Source organism: Condylura cristata, unplaced genomic scaffold (genome assembly GCF_000260355.1).
Source record: "Condylura cristata isolate star-nosed mole 26May11 unplaced genomic scaffold, ConCri1.0 scaffold00021, whole genome shotgun sequence".
NCBI lineage: Eukaryota > Metazoa > Chordata > Mammalia > Eulipotyphla > Talpidae > Condylura > Condylura cristata.
In genome coordinates this window covers 3,449,379-3,473,631 of record NW_004567122.1, presented here as the reverse complement: position 1 = coordinate 3,473,631, position 24,253 = coordinate 3,449,379, and the positions used below count along the sequence as shown (strand labels likewise).

Sequence of the window (24,253 nt, the reverse complement as noted above, 5' to 3'; positions counted from 1 at the left end):
CCGATCACTTCCTGCATTGCAAAGACAAGTACTGATGTCATCTAGATTCCTAAGCACCTCATCCTAAAAGGAGCCATCCTGAATAATGTCTGCACAAACAGTCTATAATGAAAACCATCCCATGATCATCCTCTTGGCAACCCTAGAGAGGACCCTAAAAACAAAATCTCTACGCCGCCATATAAAAAATGATGTTGCTGTGGATACAGTCAGACCCATACTTCTCCTTTTATCTTCCCTGTAAGACATAAAAGGTCCAGTGCTGAGGATGCAAGTTTTTTCATGACAGACCCATGAATCAGAGAAGGGCAAAATTAGATCAAACTACGTTCCTTTATTTTTAAACCATAGCAATCTTTGCCTCGGTACATATTGTGTTCACCAGCAATAAGCCAGGATGATTTCCAAGAACTGGAGAAATATGTTCATGGTCTGTCCTGACAGCAAGATCCTCATTTCCACTGGTCAAAAGAAAATGACTGTAATCCTATTAGATGGAAAATATGTGTTGCCTACAGGGCCACACTCTGATTTTAGGCAAAATGGCTGTTTTTTTAAGCCATTTCTTTTTCTCATAATTAATGGTCAGGCTTGTTAGCAAAATATGAGAAATGTTTGTCTAGTTTATACAGATTCACTGTAATAAATGTGCTTTCTGGAATAAGAGAGACAGAGAGAACGAGAGAATAAGGACAAGAACAGTTAATCGGGTCTGCAGCCTGAGGGCCAGATAGACAAGGGAGATGGCCCAAGGAAAAGCAGAGAAAGGGAGAGAACCAGACATCAACTGCACCCCTTTATGTTGGTGGCATTGGGTTTGCTACTCAAGGGGATATTGCAGAAACACGGGGGTACAGATGAGAGTTCATCCCTAGGTATCTTTTCTTTCTTTCCTGATTTTAAACTATTCTGCGGTTTCCAAAAAATTCCAGATGCAGAGCTATAAAATCAGCATTAATTATCATTCACAAGGAAGGCAGCCCAAGTTACAGAGCAGATACTACTTGATCAGATACTGCTCTGAGCCCCCAGTGAAAGAAAAGAAGGTTCTGACCCTGTTTCCTATTTCCGCAGGAAGGGATGTGGACAACAAATTCATTTTCTGAACAGTATTTTGAAGTTAACTTTCAACTGAGTTGTCTAATGTGAATTTGATGTAATAATGGCAAAGTCATAATCATTTCAGAGAATGCTGGTCTTTCCTCAGATCTGTTGGCAGACTAGATTTGTACCATGATATTCATTCAGACTTAAGATGTAAAAACCAAGCCTGCATTTTTACTCCCAACCGTTCAGAAGGGGAATGTTTAATACCATCTAAAAACCTGCTGGATGGACTGCCACACCTCGGCGTCTATACCAGTGCCCCGGAGACATCTAATCAGGCTAGAGAAATGGAATTTGATGCTGAATAACTTAGAAAACTTCGACTAGTGCCATTTATTCGTGAACTCAGCACATTTTTTGCCGCACATCTTTCTGATATTTGAGAATGAAGAGTAGATAAAACAAAACAGTGTCTGTTCTCCTGAAGCTACATCCCAATATAAGGGAGGGAGTGGTGTGAGGAGGACTGATATTAATATGATCTGTAATTATGTAAAATGTAATAGTAAGGTAAGTAACTTGATGCCAGAGAGTGCCAAGCTACTACTTCTGGCATTGTTGTAATAAAGTAGCACAATCTGGGTGACAAATACAGCAGCAAGAATAATTAGGGGAATTGGGAGGAAAAGTGAGATTATTTGTAAAGACATAGACTCCACTCTGCATGGCATCCTACAGATTAACGTTTTGCAGCCACATTTGTTTATCCCTAAAATAAGCGTAGTTATTTACTATTTTAGAATTCTGTGAAATGTAAAAAGAAATAGCAAATACTCTACTTAAAAAAATATCCGCGTATCAACAGAAGCCCTCTCTCTCTAGTCCCTGGAAAATCTCTCCTGGATCTCTTCCATCTCCTGTCTTCAGTCAGGTCCCTGACCTCCCTCCCAGCCTCTCCCTTTTCACATTCTCCTTAGCTCAGGCTAAGAGAAGGCTTCTTCTTCCTGCCTGCCTGGATCTATCCCACCTCCCCTGCAAAACCACAAAGGCATCCCAGAGTGGACTCAATACAGATAAGAAAATGGAATTGAGACCCACACGTCACCCATGGAATCACATCCTATTTTCTTCTCCTTTCCAAGATGAATGCGTTCCTTCCCTCTCATGCAGAAACAGCCCATCCCCAGCTGAACTGAAATCCTACCTACCACACAGGAAGCTGGACACTGCAGTGTGTTCAGAGGAGGCAAAGTGATACCATTGGCAGGATTTTAAGTTCAGACATTTGACCCAACAATTCCCCAACTGGGAATCTATCCTAAGGAAATGACCAGAGATGGACAAATGATTTAGAAAAGTACTTATGCAAAAATTGGAGCTGGAGCACCATTTTGCATTTCTATTCTCCCATTCTAAAAGCTTTGTGACTTTGGGCAAGTGACTTAACCTCTCTGAGCTTCTGCTCAGTCCTTTGTCATTTGTCCTGAGGTTTAGGTAGGATGCATGCAAAGTGTCTGTGCCTCCCTGCAGTCACCAGCAGCAGAGGCACCAGCAGCAGTGACTATAAACTAAAACCCCTCCCCACCTTCCCCACATGGCTGAGTCTCATCTCGGGCAGCTAGTCTGGACCCTGAATGGTTGTCTCTTTTCTCACACACGGCCTCACATCCCTTCTTGATCTTGGCACTCCCCTGCATGTGCACCTTGCCTGTCTGGGTGGGTCACTAGCTCCTTGAGGGCAGTGACTCTGTTCACAGCTGTGGATGAGGGGCTAGCACCTCAGATCTGACGCCATTCTCTGCACTGGACAGAAACCGGTTATGCTTTGAGCACCATACTCTCTCCATTTTGCAGAGGAAACTGAAGTTTTCACACCTGCACCAGCTCAGCCCCAAACACACAGCCAGTAAATAACTGAGCCAGGATTAAGACCCAGGATGTGTTTGATGTGTGACCCATAGCCCCTGGGCAAAGATTCTCCCCAGCAGGACCACAGAATGACAACTGTGCAGCCCTGTTTTGAGGTAAAGTGGTGGCTCTTTGCAGTTCCCTTTGAAGGTCTTACTGGCACAGGAATCTGAAAGGCATTTACAAACCGCTTCCTTATCTCTCAAGCAGCAGTGATAATACAAGCACTGAATCATTATTTGGTTTATTAAAGAGCATCATTCATGCTGACATTAATACAGGGCTGGGTCCATAGTACATAAATAATGGTAATTGTCTACTTTCTTTGATTTTATTCAGCTCACTCAGTAATCTACTGGGCAAGGGGAGAGGCAGGGAATGTCATTGACCCATTGGCTCTCTGTGACAGGGTGAACGCGGGGAGGCGGGGCCCCCTGGAAGAGGGGAGCGAGGAGAGCCTGGAGTCCCTGGCCCCAAGGTGAGTGATTCTTACCTGGACAGTCACTGCCTTGGGTTTGGAAATGATGTCCTTTGTTCTGCAACATAAAGTGTTAATTTTTAAAAAAATGTTTGATGTTGAAACACTCAAAATCAAACGTTCATTGAGCTGCACATTGTTTCGTTTATTGACAAAAGATATTTAGCATCCAACTTTTCCAGTTTACTCTGCTCTGTTGGGTGAACCAGTTTAATAAGGCATCCAAACACAGTGGGGAAGGATCGTCCCACAAATGCATTATCACTCGGTGGGGAGTAGAACGTGCTGGAGAGGAAGCTGATCTCTGCTGTGCTCTTTTCTATGGTAGTTTGACGGCATGTAACACCTTGAAGATATTAGCGCTCAGGGTGTGTTTGACGGTTCAATCTATATTCCTCTAAACTTCCTGCAAACAAATATGGGAACACTTTGTTTTAATAGCCCAGCTAGACATACAGGATATGATCTCCTCTGACGAAAAGAAAATGTACGCAGACCAGCCTGTTGAGACTAATGAGAATTACCCATGGAGCCTGCCCGCCTCTGATGGAGGGCTGTCTTCAGAGCTAGAGTGGAAGAGGGCTAGTGGGAGGCCAGGTGATGAGCTGATGATTCGGCGTTGAGTCCTCTGTCTGCAGTTATGGCTGCCAGCGTGGTAGAGAGCCCTGCAGGGAGCCCGTTAAAATAAAGTGTTCCCATTTTTCTTCCTTATTCTGAATCACTGCTAATTTCTTTTTTCTGTTCTTATCTCCTCTGTCATTTTCTCATTCTCATTCTTCATGTTTTCCTGTAATAGGGAAAACAAGGTGAATCAGGAGCTAGAGGCCCAAAGGGGTCCAAGGTCAGTACCTGGGCGACCACACTCGTGTAAACAGAGGCCTTCAAGAGCTGAGCTCTGGCTTGGCCTCGAGTCTGTGTTTTAGATGAAGCCCTCTCGCTCGTGGGCATTCCAGTCACTTCATGCCTGGGGCGATGTCTTGAAACAACTGCAGTGTTTCAGCCTGTGTTGGTGTGTTCTTGTGCTTTCGACTTCTTAAGAGATATCATGCTTCCTGTCTCCTAACCATAGCTTCTGGTCTTCAATTTTTTGCATGGTATTACCTCATTTTGTATGTCCTGGCTATCACTGCAATAATTTTTCAAATTGCACTTTGCTTAAAAGCAAAATGCACTAAAGTTTATGCACCAGTTAGGATTCTTTCCTTTATTGTGTTTTGTCGTATCTGCAGTGATCCACTACAGTAAAACTACTGTTCACAGAGTCATATTATTCAAAAGGTTGTTAGTTTCTAATGTGAAAAATGGATTCAAGATGAAGAAAAAAGAGAGCAGAAATTATTAATTCCTCCCTGCATAGCAAATTTAATTCTTATGGTCAATGTTGTGAGCAATTATGTTGGTGCAAAAATATTATAATTCCTTTTTCTATTTATTGCAAGTGGTACTCACCCTGTTAACCAGAATAGGTAGTAAGATCTATAAAAATGTTTTGAAAAGGGCTATAAACGTAAAGTCGTTTTAAAGAATGTCAAGTCTCCGTGATTCAAATCTCTTCCCCAGAGTTTCTGACTTCTGAGATTTGTGACTGTTGTGTGTGTGGAGGCTGAGACTGGGACTAACCCTGGGGTGATATCATAAATGAAACATGAGAGATTGTTCATAATGCATTGAAAAAAAAAATAGTAAGCTGGGTTTACCCTGCCCCTACTCCTCAGCCTTGCTGAGGGATCGGGCTAGCTGCTGTCCACTTCAGCACCTTTGGGTGTTGAAACACCCATAGACGAGCATTTTCTGAACTCCGTCATTCTGATTGAGACAGAGGAGTGACAACCCCATTGGTTTTCTTTGCCCCTTGCCCTAAATCTCATCATATCAAAGCTAGAATATGGCTCAGCCTGAGAAGTAAAAGCTGGCTTTGGGGTCATGGAAACTACTTGTTTTGCCTTTGAGGATCCCAGTGAGAGAATAGCATATGTTTAGTTGTTCCCAGATACTCTGAAAAGGGAATTGGAGCTCACTGCCAAGCACATCCCGAATAGGCATTGGCCGTGCAGTTCCACCTCCCACTTCAGAAATCTGGAGTAAGGGTGCTATTGTAGGGTATAAAACAAAGCCACAGACTTGAGATATTTCTAGACTGTTGGCCCCACTACTCATTCTATTTTTCTCTTTTCACTGGGGAAAGGGTGATCGTGGAGACAAAGGCGACCTGGGAGCTCTGGGACCAAGGGTGAGTGTCTCGCAGCAAGCCCGTAGCCACCGTAACAATTTTCCATTTCTCAATTAACCTGATGTTCAAACCCTTTTTAAACACAGGCAGGGAACGAGGACATGACATGAGCAGTGGCAGACCTGGTGAATAGGGCAGACATCCCTCAGAAACACATGGGTGTTCTCCTTGTCATTTGATGGCACTTTAATGAAAGTTGTTTAATGAAAGTTAATGACTCTCCTGTTGGGAGAGTCAGGTTTTCCTACAAAACAGTGTTCTATTTTCTCAAAAAATGAGGGTGCAATCAGGGAAGTATAGATGAGCAGAGAAAGGTTAGAGGTTGCCTAATGAATATGGATAAAGCCAACCAGACTTGCAAGTCAAATCAGATTAGCTTACCTTTCATAATTTTCAGGAAAGTTTCAGAGACTCAATCACATCTCTAGTTTCAAAGCTGATTTCGCATCTTTCTGCTAACACAGGCAGGAAGCTCGAGGCGGCTTGCCTGCTCTGAAGAGGCACAAAGTTGAGCATGATTCTATTCCGCAGTGCAGTTGGACCCTAACCAGGAATTGACGGTCAGGGAGGGCACAGATTGCTAGTTCCTGGTTTTGTTCTAACCCCCACACACATCCTAGCCCAAGCCTCATGACTGTTTTTTCTCCCCACAGGGTGCACCTGGGCAAAAGGGGGACCAAGGAGCCACCGAGATCATAGACTACAACGGGAACCTCCACGAGGCCTTGCAGGCAAGTGAGCGGCCCCCACCACAGGGGTGGAGCAAGCATCAGCTTCCGCAGTCCACGGGCTGCAGAGGGTTCTGGGGCAGGAAGTGCTTCGCCTCCTGTTCTGAGCCACACCTGCTTCCTGCCCCCAAGGAGTCCTCTTTATTTCATGACATCCCCCAGTCTTCCTTTTCTCTCCCTTCTCTCTTTGCATATGCCCTGCTTGGAACCTTCTACTAGTTCCACCAACCTTTGTCGCCATCCTCAAAAAGCTTAGCAGAGCAAGGAGGAGCCGTGTGCTCCAGAGCTGGCACGCTCTTGCTCTGTCAGTGCATGACACCAAGCAGGGTATGCAACATCACTGGGTCTCAGCGTTCCCAGCTGTCAGACGAGGATGGCCGTTGTGTCTAGCTCCTAGGCTGCTGTGGAGAGCAGTGCAGACAGGGATTATACACTTAGAACAGAGCCGAATGAAGGCAGGTCCTTTCCAGGTTGATAAGTGTGTGTGGGGAACAAAAAGTTTAGACATACCTCTGATGTTGGCATACTTCTTACTTACAAAGATAGGGACATCTTTTTAACTTACTTGTTAGTAATATTGTCAATTTTCCTGAAATGGCCTCCTTCCAGAGGTATCCATTCTCTGTCTCCAAGGAAATACTCCAATATTTTTGGTCATGGCCTTTTTCTGGAAAAAGATGGGAAGAGTCTCTCACAGCCGCTTTGCATAAACAGAGCTTGACATGAAGCTAACTGCTTTTAGCCTAAAACTGAATCATGTTTTGCTCTTCTCCTGCCACCCAGTAGCCACATCATTTTAGAGAACTCATTTCATGTGCCTATACTTTACTGTTCTTATCTGTAAAGTGAGGATGTTTTGAAATAGTTTTTTTCTTAAGAGCTATTAAAATCTCTTATGCTTAGGGTTGTTTTAAAGGACTCTAAACATTCTTTGCTAAGATGCCTCAATACATTCTGTTTTTAAAAGGTTGGTACTAGGAAGGGCTATTTGTACTAATTTCATTCTCACCTTGAGTGCCATATGACTACCCACCAATCAGTGGGCATCAGAGGCAACTAGGCCATGTTTATATCTCAACCCAGACTTACAGTTCTTATGGGATTATTAGGCAACTCTGTGTTGTGCTTGTAAATAGTTTATAGTTACTTTTTTACTTCAAAACACTTTCTTTGCTTTCCTGATATAGTACTCTAGTGGATTAAGACCCCCTTACCAGGTCAATTAAGCTATAGGCTAAACAGTCATTACATTGAAGAGAGGTAGTAGACATTCATACAGTTCTCTAATTAGTGACAGATATTTAGTTTTGCTGGTTATATTCCATTATTGCCTCCTCTAAAAAAGATCGAGGATAACTAGATAAAACCCAAAAAGTCCAGAGCTTTTTGGATGCTCCTTTGTCTGCTCTTGGATGTGACAGAGGTGGTAAGATGGAGGTTAGGGGAAGTTTGCCCTGTTTTTTCCTTTGTTCCACAAATGGAATGGAATTTGTCCTGTATAGCTTGTAGGTCTTACAAATAGAGTCATTTAACAATCATTTTAACCCTATCTATCAGGTAGTTCAGCTATCATTAGCAAAATTCTTTCATTATGCAACTCATTATAAAACAGGTTGTTATTCTTCAATTTAAAAAAAGACAAACTAGGTTTGTGTTTCGGTGGAAAATGATTTCATATATGGCACATGTTGGAAAACCTCACAGAGTCTGATTTTAAACTCCCTTCCCTCCCTAAGGTCTTATGAGCCTGCTTTCCAGTCTAAAATGTAATGTGTAATTGGAAGGCAATAATAAAGAAATTGTTTCCACTCTATAGTTTTCTAATAGCCTTTTAAAACAACTCATTTACCTAAAGAAGTGAATAAATAGCTTTCTCATAACTATATCTCCAATTCTTTCTCATAACTATATCCTCCAATCCCTTAAGAATAAAATAAGTGGGATTCTATATTATATAGACATGATGATATAAAAATCTGGGCCTTGGTTTTTTTGTAATTTTATTCCCAGTTTGTGGTCTTTTTTTTTTTTTTTTCCTTAAAGAACTGGTTGGTTGTTTTTTCCCTACTATTTTCTCTGAAGCTATAATGGTCACACCTAATTGTATCATAGACTACAAATTTTAACCCTTTGACCACATGCATTACATTTTAAGGAATGATTTCCTCATGTAAGATTCTCAGGTAAGTGTTTAAAGTGAGGAAATGTTGAGATGAGCGTTTACAAAAACATTTTAAACAACAGCATTTTAAGGTCAAAACAATAAAAGAAAACAATACTAACCTGACCCAGAAGTAGGAATGAAGAAATTGGAATGGAAAACAAAGGATTAGTGTTAAATCAATATTCACTAGTTTACGAGTAATTGGATAATGTTTCTCCATGACTCGAGTCCCAAACAGAAAATGTTCTCCCCTCTATGAAGCCATAGTGGTTACAGATCCTACAGAACTTTGAGAACAAGACTTACACTAGAAAACATTAACACCAAAATGATTCATGAGTTAGGTAGCCAGGGCTAGAAATCCATATGTTGAGAGAATATGCTTTATACTAGGAAGTCAGAGGAGTCCTAGCCAACCCCTATCTTTAATTATGACACAAAAGCCAATGTCAACGCTACAAACTACAGACTAGGTGAGAAAAAATTATTAATGCAATCGAGTATTTCAGCTTAATTGAAGTGCTTGAGCACAGAGACCATTGAATAGCAGCATTGTTCAGCTCACAATTCCCCAGCAAACCCCTAGAGTATACAGTTTTCCGTGCATGGTTTCTTAAAAATGAGGTGAATGAAATTTTGACATTTTCATTTTCTTCTAAAAATCCATAGATTTGTTAAAAATAAAATTCTAAAAGCCAGCTTTCAAAATCTTCACGACTGTATTCATTTGAAAATAGGATATGTTCGCATGTCCTGTCAATTCATCAGACATTTACAAGACATCAGACTTGCCAAAACATAGGTGAAGTTAATTATTTCAGAAATGTACTGTGTATTGTTGGGCACACAAAATAGGTAACTGTATCTTTGTCAATGCATTTTCCCCACAGAGGATCACCACTCTAACTGTCACGGTAACACCCGCTGCATGATTTCTGTGGTTTGTGACGTGGTGTTATGCATGCTGTCATCATGGTCCTAATGTGGCAATTACATTGACCTGATGTATAATTTCATATTTTCTTCTATTAATAACGTTTGCCAGTTAAATACCTGTATATTTTCCAACACCTGTACCAGACTCCTTAGTTTAGTTAAAAGAAGAAAACATAACAAAGAAGTTATTTTTGTGAAAAATCACTGGCTTTATCATTGTAGTACAGCATTGTTCTTATGTGTTTAAGAAACTAAACCCTTTATGCAAGAGGGGCTGTGTAAAGTTACAGGTGATATTGGTAGGTTAACTCATGGTGAGGAGAGGTGGGTGTGGATCATGGCAATTATTTTATATTGGCTGAACAAATCAACTCAAAGTATCTTCAGAATTGTTTACATGTTTGTTTCTTTGCATTTTTGTAGGAAGTTTTATAATTCTGTAACTGGTGGAATTTATCCTCAATGCAAATCGATATTGGAGAATATTTGGTCATGATGTAAATCTGGGTAGTGTGTAGTGCACTTTTATGCCTAGAGTTGCTACTTTTCAAACTCTGTCTTTTCTGGATTTAGGGTCCCCCCGGACCACCTGGACCTCAAGGACTGCAGGGGCCGAAGGTTACTGTTTTATTTTACTTGTTACCATTTGCCACATTTGGTGCAGAGAAGTCCATATTAAATATGTGTTGCTGAAAAAGCAACTTTTTAAAATTTATAGAAGCTGAGAGCAGCAAGATTATTCTTGCTAAGGTTTAGGCTGAAGGGAGAGAAATTAAGATAGGGAGAATGGAGAATTAGAAAAGAAGGGAGAAAATTGGGCATGACATCAGAGGGGAGACATTCAGAAAAAAATGTTAAATCAGGTGAACACAAGTCATACAGAAAGTCTTAACTGTAAAGAAACACCAAATGTGTACGAATAAAAGAAAAGGATTCAAATAGAGGAAGATTGAAAGGAAACTTACTGATGCTAAAAACTATTCTTCCTTGCACTTCGTGTATAATAGAAAGAACAAGAGAATCCTTAACATGATGCCTTCACCACAGCGACAAGGGAACCCTTTAGTCATTGGTTATAACACAGCCTATTGTGTATGCCTTTTAAATCTCATCTGGTGAAACACACCAGCCACAAGCAAGAGAACTTGATTATTTCCCAAATCTGGTGGTGGTGTTAAATTTATCCCTTCACACTAGCACTTAGTAATTCAAACACATTTGATCAATTAACACAAGGCTAGTGACTGGCTTTCAGAAGTGAGTTGCATGTGTTGAAATATGACTTTCGTCATTGAATTTTTGTAGGAGATGCAAGTCATTTCGAAACTCATCTTTTGTTTTGCTTCTCAAGACAGTTTATTTGCTAAGTCTGACAGATAGACACACAAACACACACACACACACGTATATATGAACATCAGCTTTTGTTCTCTCTCAAAATACTTAAAGAAAAAGAGCCAGCTCATAAATGCAGTTGTTTTTCTATAATGAAAAGAAGATTAAAGTATTACCAACTTCCTTGCCTAAGTCAAATTGTCCCCAGTAATAAATATGAACCTCATTCCCTATCACCCTCCAAAGCTTCTTACTGCCCCTTTACAACCCAAAGACCTACAGAAGCCCCAAAGGATCCATCCTTGACCCAAACAGGTAAAAATCACCACCTACCTAAGAAAGATGTATCATGAAACCTAAACACCATTGTTTTATTATCCAGTCGCTACTCATTTCTTAGTTTTAAGTATTCAGAAAATAATTTTAAGCCTTACTCTGTGGCGAGGACTACTCTCTAGTTAAAAAATAATAATAATAAAGCAAATAATAAGAGGTTTCAAAAATAATAAATTATAATATGAATAATAAATCTCACCCAGTTCGTTCCTAGCATACAATAGGAAACTGACTTGATCCCAAAGTTATTTTATGAAAGTTAAGATACTACCTGGTTTATTATATCCTTCAAAGAGGTTTATTGGAAAAATAGAACATTTGAATGATTGTGAATTTCCATCTGCTCTTCAAATGATGCCAGTTAAAATATCACAGACTTACAGGGCTTTGCAATTTATTCTTTCTTAACAGTCAAGTTGGAGAAGAAGAGAAACTATGCATAATTTTTAAGGAGAAAAACATTAGCTGACTGAGACATAGAGGATGCCAGTAGGATTGTGTTCTCACCCAATGATATCAGTGGGTGAGAACACTGATTTATTTTATTTTGTTTGCTCATCTGTCAAATGAGGAGAAAAATATAGCTCCCTAGTCTTCAGGGAAATGTTCTTTCACTTAGCTTAGGTATCTGGGATGATATAATAAAGTATTCTTGGGTTGTGATGCATTTGCTGAAGTCAAGTTGTCCTATTACCTGCTAGCATCAATTTTATTTTATGGGCTATGCCCTGGCTGATGAGTGGCGACTGGCCATCACTTTTTATCTTAACAGGGAGAACCAGGATCTCCAGGAATACCAGGAGTGGATGGTGAGCAGGTAATTTTCAAAGATATATATAGTCATTTACAGCATCATTATCGATCACTGTGTTTATTACAAGTTGGAAGCCAAGGAGGCACTAGCCTTGATATGTGAGATCCTCCCTCATTTATCACCATCTGTTCTAGAAACTACATTAACTCTGAAAGTAGCTGGGTTTAGATTAGACATTAGTTTTCTCTGCAGAAACATCAAGCTATCCAGTACTTTGGATTTGCCTTCATACTTCTTATCAGGTGACCTGGGACATCTCTGCAACCTTTTCATAGATGTGTAAGGTCATTACCGTCACAGTAGCCTCATATTTGTCATCGAGTGCAAACAATTCAAGATTAAAATCAGTGACCATCATTTCCACAAAGTTAGATATTACTTGTATGCATTATTTTGACCTTGTTTTCATTGACCAAATAAAGACTATAACCAATTTTCTAAATTATTAGACAAGCCAGAAATTAGCACTTGTAGTTTTACAGGTTATGACCACAGCCCCAAAGACTTCCCCTAAAACAGAAGTTGGCGAGCTTTTCTGTAAAAGACCAGGTAATCCATGTTTGCACTTTGCAAGCCTCATGCAGTCTGAGGAACATATTTTTTTTAACACCCCTTAATATTAAAAAAAAAAAAATTCAATCTGTACAAAAACAGTGCCTGGGCTGCCTTTCCCATAAGTACACTTTGCCCTCCATCCCTAAGAGACTGTCACCTGGAGAATGGGGACAGTGTTCAGATTTCAGAATCAAGTCACAGGGTTAATTTAAAGATACAGTATTTGAGTTTTGGGGACTTCCATTATTTACCCAAGATATGGCTAAAATCAGGAAGATTGTAACAAAGGGATTCTTGATACAATCAGTGAAATACACTCTTCGATAGACAGTTTTATGTAGGAAAAATAAGTTGTAAGAGAAGACATTTTAATGGCTGAGTTGTATATTGAAATCCTATAATGTCACAATAAATAAACATGTGGGAGTTAAAAGAGATTTTTAGATGATATGCTATGTCAATCAGCGATCACTTTAGAATTTGTAAATAAATTTAGAATATATTGCTTTACCTTTCCCACCATTAGTCATTACAAATAACTTGCCATGTGCAATGACATATGTGGTCCCCACATACACAGGAGCTGATTTTTTTCTGTATGCCTTACAAGGTCTTCTTTTGTTACTAAGAAATGGCTATCCCATTGCTTTCCCTCACCAGAGTCCTAAAACCAACCAAGATTTGCTTAACCAGTAAGATCCATCTGCCCATCCAGCACCTGTCCTCCCATGCACTGGGTGGGAGATTCTGAACTAGCTCTTATAAAATTGGCATAAAGAATGAGAAAACAACCCACTGCGATCTCTCAGTGATTTTTAGTACAGAAAAGGTAAATGGTCAGTGCCTCCTGGGGCCCTTTTCTCTGCTCAGGTCCTCTCTCTGGGGAACAGGTCCACATTGCAGTGAGGGTCCTTGGATGAAGAATGATTTCCATGTAAGCTTACTTCAGTATTAGTATCACAAGATTAAGATTTGCTAGCATTCTAAATACATATTTGCCTATTTCCTCACTGTGAAAGGAGCAGAGAATGAACACACAGGGCCGTCTCATAGAGGGAGTATAGGAACAGAATAAGAACTCTGAAAATGGGGAGCTGACCTGGAATTCTAGGATGTAACTAAGGGTCAGTGTAATTCTTATGTGCAAACTGTATCATTTGTAGGGTCTCAAAGGCTCAAAGGGAGACACAGGTGACCCTGGAATGCCTGGAGAAAAAGGAGGAATTGGACTTCCTGGATTACCGGTGAGTTTGTACTTTTGTTCATAGTAAGGCAAATTAAGAGTTATATTATTAAGTACAGTCTCACCTAGTGGCTTGTATAGTATCTTTCTCTTTAAGCATTGCAGGTATTGGTAATTACTGTTAACACAGGGTATGGAAACAAAATTTAAGCATCTAACCCAATTATAAAATAAAAAATGTTTCCTGAATTATTTTCACTAGAAGGTAGGGAAAGAAATAGAGTTGGGCATTTTAACACATAAGGTTGTGGAAACTGACTGTTTTTGTTTTTTTTTAAAGATTTATTTATGCTTATAGAACTTGGGCACAGTCCAAAGGTGTGGTGGGTGAGAGGGTTCACCAAACACAGAGTAGGGAGCAGAACAGGCAGATCTACTGAAGTACACTGCTGAGGGGAGCAGAGGGCAGGTCAGGAGAGGTCTGCCAAGCCATGTGGGTCAGCTCCCTGGCTGGGGATCAAACTCATGCTTCAGTGGCTTTGGAGAGCTTCATAATGTATGCTTTAACCCATTAAACCACCAGGGAGAGCCTGAAACTCACCATTTTTTAAAAAAAATTGCTCTCTATCAATATCTATATATAAGCAATTTAAAAAACAAGTTATCTGGGAAGTGTTCTCTTTATAGATATGATATTATGGAAAAGTGCTTCTATGGATTTCTCCAACACTTTGAATTAAGAACATGGAGGAGGGAATAGAAAATAATGTAGGGGGCAAAGCAGAATAATACTTCACTGCCCTAGATCTTCTTTATGACAAAGATGTGTGTGTGATATTCGTCAGTGAAAACGAAGATACAAAACTGACTTTGCTATTAAAATTGAGCTTCATCCTTACAAAAATTATAATATTTGTAATCTGGTATAACAATGCATAAATTTAATTTATCAAACCTAACCTCATTTTTATTTAGTTTATATTGTATTTGAGGCCAAACAATAAGGAGATCAATTCTTACTGTTTTTTATTTAGTTTATATTGTATTTGAGGCCAAACAATAAGGAGATCAATTCTTGCAAAGTATTACAGAAGTTTCAAGAGGCCAATGGGTTCGGGAAAATCCAAATGTCTCTTATACCCAACACTCTTTCTGGTCTTTTGCAGGGTGCCAATGGGATAAAAGGAGAAAAGGGAGACTCAGGACTGCCAGGTCCTCAGGGCCCTTCTGTAAGTTTTCAGAAACCTTGGAGGTGCGCCATTGTCTGCCTAGTTCCACTGGTACCAGATGACTATTCCACCTTTCAAAGACGGTGACTGTCTTGCTTATCAAGATGTAGAGTAAAAAGCTGTCAGCCATGTACCTCTTGAGATAATGCATCTCAGAGGTCCAAGCCAGGGCAATTTGCAGAGGAGTAAGCTGTGGAGAAAATTAGAGATTTTCCCATTGTGCTGTGGGTTGAGCCCTGTGAATAGCACATGGGCCGAGCCCTGTGGTTGCTTCAAGAAAAACCTGAGCGCTTCATGATTGTGGTCTAAGACATTTCTTGGTCATCAGTGGCTTCCTTGTCTTTTCAGAGATTTTTTACTTATTCTGGCTTTTGTAGAACAACTGTAGTCTCTTAGTTGTTCTGTCCTCATGAAAGAATTTCTAAGCCTAGAGAATCAAAGGTATCACTTCTTCCATATCCTCCTTCCTGTGCAACTAGTAATGGCCTTAGCAGAACTCAGTACACAATACAAGCCAAACTGCCTCATGTAAATGAAGTAACCAAATCCGTGTTTATTTTTGGACCTACAGATCATAGGTCCACCAGGCCCACCAGGTCCCCACGGCCCACCAGGCCCGATGGTAAGTCTCCTTCTCTCCAAGACAGGGTCGTTTATTTATGAGTGCACTGCTAGAGAAAGTATGAACTCATCCCTCAGAACAGCCGTCATGAATTTTGTCCTGCTCTCTGTGGGATGGGCCAGAAATACGAGGTGATTTGAGATATACTGACTTTACACTGTTGTCCTTTGCTCCTAACAGCATGTCTGTAGGGAAGAGGAAAGCACTTTTGTGATAGGAGAACTAAATAAAGGTAGATCGATCTGGCAAACTTTACACCGCAAGTATCAGAAAATCATTTTAACCAGTCTGGTTCTAGGCCACCAATAGGAAAACAAGATGGAAGATTGTAGAGATTTATGAATGTTTCTGACCAGCTTTGAGGCTTGAGCACGGTCATGAAATGTTCAGTAATTCTAAATATTATGATAAAATCATCCTAACATAACATGACAGTGATTGAAGCTCACTTGCACAGAGAACACTCCTAAGCTTTCCATCTTCATTGTTATGGCTCTGGCTTGGCTCAGTATTTACTGTGAGCATCCTCCGAAGGACATAGTGGCCATACCTTCATAGAGATTGTGTCCAGGGTGGGGGGCACCATGAGACCGGTGTGATTCTCCAAGTGGACACCCACAGACAGCTGTGTCAAGGGCTTCAAAGGCTTTTGACTAGAGCGGGGAAGAACCAGTCAGGTAGGCTGAGGTCTGAAATGCCTCAATCTACCATGCTCATGTCAGTCCTTCAGGTTAAATGCCCCGTGTGTCTGTCTGCTTGTGTTCTAACAAAGAGCATCACTGAAATGGTCAGACCCAGAGCATAGCCCCAGAATAATCACCTGCCTCTTACTCACTGCCCTTCCAGTTTCTTGCCGCAAATCATAATAGTTAATCTTACTTTCTTAAAATGAAAGTGTTTATTAAGAATTAACCAAATGGCATGCTTGGCCTTTGTATATTCTCTCCCCTTTAGCTCAATTAAATTAGAAAATGCTGCCTCTTGTTCATATCATGAAATTAATTAAGTCAAAAGGAATTTTAAGCCATTAGTAAAATGAGATAAGAAATGGTAAAGAAACAGTCATTTCCTAAAAACGTTTATTCACTATTTATCTGAAGGGAAAATAATTATCCCCATGCAGATATATGTAACAAATCTCTATGCACTGCTTGATAAACAAGAACTGTTTCCTCCTGTTGTGCGAGTTCCCTGGTGGAAATTTAAATACTCCTCTCTCCAAATAGTTTTTTTAAATCACTTGAAAGATTTAAAGCCTGCTGTAACCTTTAGATAACTTAGGTTGGTTAATTAGTCTCTATATTTGGATTTTCCACTAAACACATGGGCCTCCTTCCTGGTTCATGCCTGCCTTCTGATTTCCTTCCAGTGGTAAACAGTTGTTACAAGAGCTATAAAGAACTCATCTTTGTGAAATAAATGCATTACAAAGAACAGGGCTTAGTTTTTCTGTTAGAATTCTGTCTTAAACCAATGATGCAATTGAGTTCCAAACTTGACATCACCTCATTTCCTGCCTCTAGATTCTTCGACACCTTGGCCTGGAGTGGTTAGTAATAGGAAAAAAGTCTCCTCTGCACTGGAATGAATAGTCCAGGATTTTTGTGGGCAAATTTCTGACCTACCTCTATTCCACATAAATTCATGGACTATGTGTTATATTCCACCTAGGTTAAAAAAATGGGAATTTGAGAACAGGATGAGCAGTGGGTTCAGAATGTTTTGTTTTCTGTGGTTCTTCTATATAACTCTGGTGAGTCCCTTCCTCTTTCTCATAGATATTTAGCAGAAAAGATTCCTATTAATGAGTGTCCTATTCTAGAGCAATCCAAGAACTGGGAGGAACTTTCAGTAGGTATTAACATCCAAGGGCCTGCCGCTAGCCATCGCTGAAATGAAAAGACTCTTGTTTAATATCTCTTTTGTTACTTTATATAATATTGCTTTTACTGGAAGCCAGGGTCTTAATTACAAGCTGTGTTTTTTCATTTTCAGGGACCCCATGGACTTCCTGGACCAAAGGTAATAATCCCTTAATTATTTGATTTCTGTTTCCTTGTTAATCACGGAGAAGCACGGTGGAAGCATGTGTGTCCTGTCTTATTTGTCAAGTAACATTGGTAAACTTTAAGCCTTTAAGCACCCAGGTGTTTAAATCTCACCACACAGAATGACTTACAGTAAATTTTAGTGCTATCAACTGCAGTCAGTTACCCTTTTTTTTGCCTTTTCCTTGGCACTAAGCAAGCCTCTTAAGTTAATAATAATTATAATAATAATAATAACATACCGCCACTTGGAAGTGGATTTGTTGAGGCTCTCAGGCTAGTCCAGAGGCCCTTTCTTTTTGCTTGCTCTATATCAGTACTGCATCTCAGTGCTTAGCCCAGCCTGCATCTTTATTCTGTACCCCCAAAGGTCAGCATCTCTGAGGGAGAGGGTGGCACCCAGGGAGTTATACTGAGGTGACCTCACAGCCAGGTACTCCATGTGCCGGTTAATGCGAGAACAGTGGAGATCAGCCCCTCCTTGTCAGACCTGGTGCAGCCTGTATTGTGAAGATGGTCTCCGCCTGCCCTTTGCCTTTATGCAGTCCTGAAGGACTTCTGGAGGATTGAATGGACACTGAGAATCCAGTGCTTTCTTCCAGGAGCATATAGAAGACAGACTATGCACCCATGTCCCTGTTTCAGCTGTGACACTGAAAGACTGTGTCACTTACTTAGCCTCTCTGATCTTTTATTTACTCAGCTAGATAACTTACCCTGTCACATTGTAAGGCTTGAGTGAATTATGACTAGAAAACACTTAGCAAAATATCTGGGGCAGTTGTAACCCCCAATAAATGTGAGTGTTCTTACCTTGTGGTTTAACACTTTGTTCTGGATAGAACTGTTCCCCAGTCCTCAAGGCAGCTTGAGAGAGGCCTCTAGGGCTTTGAAAGCTCTGTAATAGGGAGTTGGTATCTTTAAAGTAGGGGACACATAAATGCTGGCACAAAGAACAGAAAGTCAGAGCAGCCCACCCTCTGTCGAGAAAAGCAGACTCCCTCTGATCCTCTCTGCGTTAGGGAAGTAGAGGAAAAGTCTGACTCCACAAACATGAGGTTTATTGTTGTGATCAGGCAGATGACTCAGGCATAGAAGTTCTTGCCCCTTTGTTCTTCCTATGGAATACTTCTTGGAGTAAGGGTAGTGAATGATGGTGTATCAGAAGCCTGGGTTACAGTCAGGACTAAGAACTTGTTCTGCAGGTGGTCAGAAAAAGAGATCACTTCATATGTGGCCTTGGTACTGATTTCATGTCTCTGGGTCTCTTTTCCCCACTGGACTAAATCAATGTTTTCTGTGTCTGGCTTCTCCTTGCATTTTAAGGCATTACCAAAACTCAGTCGAATCACAAAGAACCAAGCTAGACTGAGTTCTTAATTCCATGAGTGATTCTGAGGTCCCATCACCGTTAGATCAGAAGATCGTTCTGATACTGAAATGCAATGATTTGTTTGCCTACCTGAGCTTCCGTTGTTACTGAAGTCACAAAATTCAGAGAATCATAAAGTTGCCTGATTTTACAGATGACAAATTATATACTCAGGAAGTTGAAGTTAGCTACCCTAAATCACACTGCTAATGGAAGGACAGACCTGGGACTAGAATTTAAGTCTGGAGTTGAATTTGGGCCTTTCAGCCACTAGATTTGATGGTTTGCAAACTCAGCTTCTCCTGCTCTTATCAGTGTATCATTTCTCACCAAACAATGCCAGAGCTCCCAGGCTGCTCTCCCTATTCATCCTCTCAAGACCATGCCAGACATCCACATGCACGCAGAGCCATGGGGCTGCGGTCCAGGCCAGCTAACGGAAGTCACCATGGAGCTGTGGCTTTAACCTCCCCTTGACACTCTCTCTGCCAGTACACTGAGCACAGCACATGAGTGTTTCCTCTCGGGGCAGCACTACAAAGACCCCAAACCCCCCAATCACCAGGTCCTGCCAATGCAAATATTAGCTTGTGATGCCTTGAAAGGTGAAGCCAGGTAGACAGATGATAGGTAGCTACATTGGTAGATATGGATGGATGGATACATTGGTAGATGGATGGGTGGATTGGTAGGTAGAGTGATATTAGCTAGGGGGGGTACATCGACAGAATGACAGGTAGGTAGGTAGGTAGACAGGCAGAGAAGCAGGACAGACAATACATTTTGGTCCATGAGTCCAGCTCACTGTTCCCCAAAATCTGATGAGAATAATCACCTCAGAGGTCTCTTTAGAACCCCCTTTCTGTGCTCCTCTGCTCTAGCTGAGCCCTGACCTCTGTTTAACAAGCACTACACACTTATTTTTATCATCAGACAAATGGGGCAAGCTCTTTTCCTCCCACCCCCCCCCACACAAAGGTCTAAGACTCATGAGTCTGAAATCACCTCCCTATCACTAGTCTCAAGATTTGCTTGACATCAACATCTATAGTTAAAAGCTGAAAAGTAAACCGTTGAGAATTCCATTTCTGACGAGCTGCTGCTGCTTGGAAGTAGGAGACGTATTGTTTGCTTTCAAAAAAATTGGAGTCGCGAGGATTTACCGCTTTGTGTAACATTACCTTAGTTTTGATCTGTATCTCCTGTCTGCTAACGTTAGGCAGGCGGACGGTTAGGAAAACTGCCTTTGAGGGCTCTGATCTTCACAGTCCCTTCTGCGATTGGCTGTTTGTGATTCACTCCATTGATTACTGCACGCAGAGACCGGCTCTGGCTGTGAGGTCTAGCTCAGTGGCAGTACGTCAGCCATCAACTGCTTCACTGTTAGCTCATCCCTTGGGCAAATGCTTAAAGGCTTAAAATATCTGTATGTAACCTGTCCTGCGTATTCCAGTTTCCCGGTGCAGCAGAGTGGGGTCCTTGGCAAACGCCCCCCCCGCCCCCCCCCCCGGTTTTCTCTAGTCTGCTTGTCTTCATTTGCCAGCTAGAACTCAAACCTCAGGAACGCAGGAAGACGTCTTTTGATTGTAAAGAGCACAATTTCTTGGGAGTTTTGCTGCACAGCATGTCAGTTAATTGTCCGTTTCTGTTGACTGATTTTTTTTAAAACATTGAAATTGATTTCTGAACGACGCAAGACCTATCTAGCCTACTCTGCTGGCCCCTGAAACTGGAATCTGCAACCATTTCAGAGACTGCAAACACCCATGATGGCAACCAAAATTGGCATTTGCTTTTGCATTTAGGGTGAACCAGGGTTAAATGGTGTTAAAGGATTGAAGGGTGACCCAGGTCAAAAGGGTGACAGAGGACCCCTTGGTCTTCCAGTAAGTAAAGACACTTTCCATTTCAGTGCCCATCTCAGCCTTTTCTTTCTGCCCTAAGTAACATCTCTGGCTCACTCAGTGACTCACTGTAGAGATTTCTAGAAACGGAAATAGTAAGATTTGAGAACAGATCTCAGCTTCCCAGTTTTGCTTTCTCCGCTGCCTGCTTTGTGGCAAAGGAAGACCCCTGCCAAGCAACGTCCTCTGCCGCTTGCTGCAGTCACCTGCAGCCAGCCACCCCCCACCACCCCGAACTGAAGCTTCAGGCACCTCTGCCAGACCCTCCCCTTCAAGAGTCTTGAGGCGGTTGTTTGTTTCATTTCTTCCAAATGCTTTTCATAATTCAATGCAGTTTTTAAAAATCCTCCTTCAGTTGGTTGTTATTCTCCTTCGATACCCCAAGTTGGAACCTGCTGTTGGGGATGTTTGCGGCTGGCCGCTGAAGGTGGCATGAGGCAGTCAGTGGTGGCTCCTTACACCTACCAGCCCTGCCGGCCCTCAGACCAGGTGCTCGTGGCGGTGATGGAGGGAGAAGTATGTTGCCACAGCTTAGACATTTCTGTTGTAAACTTTTTATTTTAAAGTACATTCATGTTCTCTATGCCATGATTTTCTATAATCAAAAAGAGATTTTTCTCTAAAGTGATTATTGACCAGGGGGCTCTTGTTCTCAGCCTTTTAAAGGCTGCTTATTGAGCCAATGCAAATAAAGTTAATAAATAACATTTTAGATTTTGATTAAAATAGGACCTAAAATTGAGAATAGAAAATAATTCAGACATCTGATTTACACATTAAAAAACAGGTGGTGACCACTATTTTTCTCACAGATACTGTACTTTACCTATTTCACTGTCAACTATTCCACTTGATAGTCTCTGCCTCCCGTAGGCCAGACCCATAGGAGATGCTCAGTGCATCGTTCTTTATTGAGTAAATGAAATAAAGCCTTTGTTACAGCATAGTCACATCTCACCAATCACAAAGGCATAAAGCCTCGATAACCTGTGTGCGTCATTGAATCACATTTCAGGTAAATATATTGCACTATCAGCGCAAAAATGGTCCCACCTCCATCTTTACTTTTAAATGTTTAGATTTAATCAGATCCTTAAGAAAATATCAAAAGACAAAAGGAAATTTGCATTTCTGGTTTGTTTAAGCCCTCAGTCTGACTCTTTAAAGTTTGCCTGAATTTGAGATGTTGAGGTAATGGTCATTTTTATGGAGTCAAGTTCTCCACATCAGCTAGTCAAACAGCAAACAGCAATGCACATTTGGAATATTTTTCATCACCACTAACTAAAAGTATATTTTGCTGGTGTAGTACGACTCCCAGTTGGCTTTCACAGAGTAAATTGTAAAATAAAGAGTGAGTGAAAGCCACACAAAATAGACAGGTTAGCACCACGGGGAGAGTTTATAGTTGGAATCAATTTTTTTTCTTTGATTTTGTATTTTTAACTACATCTGAAGGATAACAAAAGGCAACAGCTCTGGCCCTTGTCAACAGGATTTAGAAGGTTAGGGCACAGCCTCTCTTAAATACTCTTCAATCTAATCCGTGTCTGTAATGAACTAAAAATTAGTATTTGTAAAAAGTCCTATCAAAGAAGTAATCGTGTTTGTTCTTGAAACAAGCATTGAAAATGCAAATCATCATTACAGCCAAGATGAAAAAATGTACAAAATGAAGAATGATGTAAAATATATATATATATATGTTTTTAAATGTATAAAAATTCAAAAAAAATTCTCATCATCTTATACCCTAGAGTTTGAGGTTAAAAAAAAGAGAGAGAAAGTATGCATTCCCTGAGGAAAACATTAGATCTTTAAAGCACTTCCCGCGAAGACTTTAATGCAAGGATTATTTGAAGTGAATTGAGGACCAGTTCAGTTTGGGACAGTTATTTTGCTTCCAAAAGTTTTCTGCCTGTTTCCTGTTCCTAGAAGTCCCTCTAGTGGTAACGAGTGTGAACACTTATGAACAACCCAGAACATTGCAAAATGGTGGTCTGTCAAATCCTCCTGGAATGTAAAAATTGTGCCTTTGTGTTCTATCAGAGCTACTTTAACATACAAAACTAGAGCCTTCACCTCTGCAATCTAACCTTGAGGGATTATTATAATGAGCCCTTTCTTAGAAGATTGACCATTATTTCTTTCCTTCAAAACCTAAAAAAATATACTGTGAGTAATACATCCTTAAAATGAATTTCATACCCAAATTCATCACCTGTGACTATTCCAGAAAACTACTTTAAAGCCCACTTCCGAAACCTTGGTAGCTTGATTTCTGTATAAGTATTTGTCGAACAGAAATGGCATGAAAATGCCATCATCTCTGGGGTGTTTATTGTCATGTGTTTTTGTTTTTGTTTTTTTTTTTTAACTAACAATTTGTAGCGATGTGAAATTCATCCCAGAACCCTGTGACTGCGTATTCTGTTGTTTGAAGTGTTGCATTTGTTCATCGGTACCTCATACTAATCTCTGTTCTTGTCATTCGTGTGACCCACCACCCTGCTACCAACCCCATCACACAGGGAGCATCTGGCTTAGACGGGAAGCCAGGATCCCGGGTGAGTCCCTCCCTTGACTTGCTCCCACATGTTTTGCGACTCTGGATTTGTGCCTCAGGACAGCCCCTCGGGCCCCATTAAGCACCTCGGCTGAGAGGTGCAGTGGCCTGAAAAGAAAGGGGACTTGGACGAAGTTGGCACAGGGAAGGGGAAGATGAATGGAGCTGGGCTGTGGGCACAGAGGCCTCAGCACATCGTCCTGGAGCCAGGGTTCTTCTGCGAGTGGCTAGCTAAGTGATGGACTTCACTATCATAGACTCCCAAATTTTTCCACAATCCAAGCATATTCGCTGTAATTTCATGAGAAGAGGCCACCTGAGGGGATTAAAATACTATGAATTTGTTTTAGCTAGCTTTCTTTTTTATGGTATGTCCATCTTTGCAATGTCACTTCTCCCTTGGAACTAACTTCCAAATCTCTGTTCATCCCAATGACTTGTCTGTCTTCTGTCATTTTGTCTCTTTTCTTTGGTTCCTAACAGCTCCCTCTCAAATTCCAGCTGATGCCTCCTAATGTAGAAGTCTCCTGAAGACAAATTTTAAGTTCAGGCAGTCAGAGAAAGATCAGTGCAGATGATAAGAATTTACCCACAGTGAAACAAGTTGAAATGCTGAATTTTTTCATAGCACAAGGCTTTATTCAATAGGGTAAGCAAGGATAGTAGACCACAAATAAGAATAACCTAAAAGTTGTCCTGGAATAGTTCCTATATGTACAAATATCATGACAAATTCTCTGCGAATGGAAGCATAGTCTTTTTGAAAATGAACAAATATATTTAAACTCCTTGCTACAT

The 24,253-nt window shown here is 40.8% G+C and overlaps 1 protein-coding gene across 1 annotated transcript in view; it reads left to right on the top strand.

Moving 5' to 3' along the window:
- COL25A1 (collagen, type XXV, alpha 1) overlaps positions 1-24,253 on the top strand; it is a 106,831-nt gene that overhangs the window by 73,918 nt on the left and 8,660 nt on the right. The window contains 11 exon segments of the mRNA XM_004695908.1: positions 3,365-3,433; positions 5,619-5,663; positions 6,317-6,394; positions 10,065-10,109; positions 11,935-11,979; positions 13,695-13,775; positions 14,881-14,943; positions 15,515-15,565; positions 17,561-17,587; positions 20,791-20,871; positions 23,421-23,456. Coding sequence (XP_004695965.1) covers positions 3,365-3,433; positions 5,619-5,663; positions 6,317-6,394; positions 10,065-10,109; positions 11,935-11,979; positions 13,695-13,775; positions 14,881-14,943; positions 15,515-15,565; positions 17,561-17,587; positions 20,791-20,871; positions 23,421-23,456 — 621 coding nt within the window.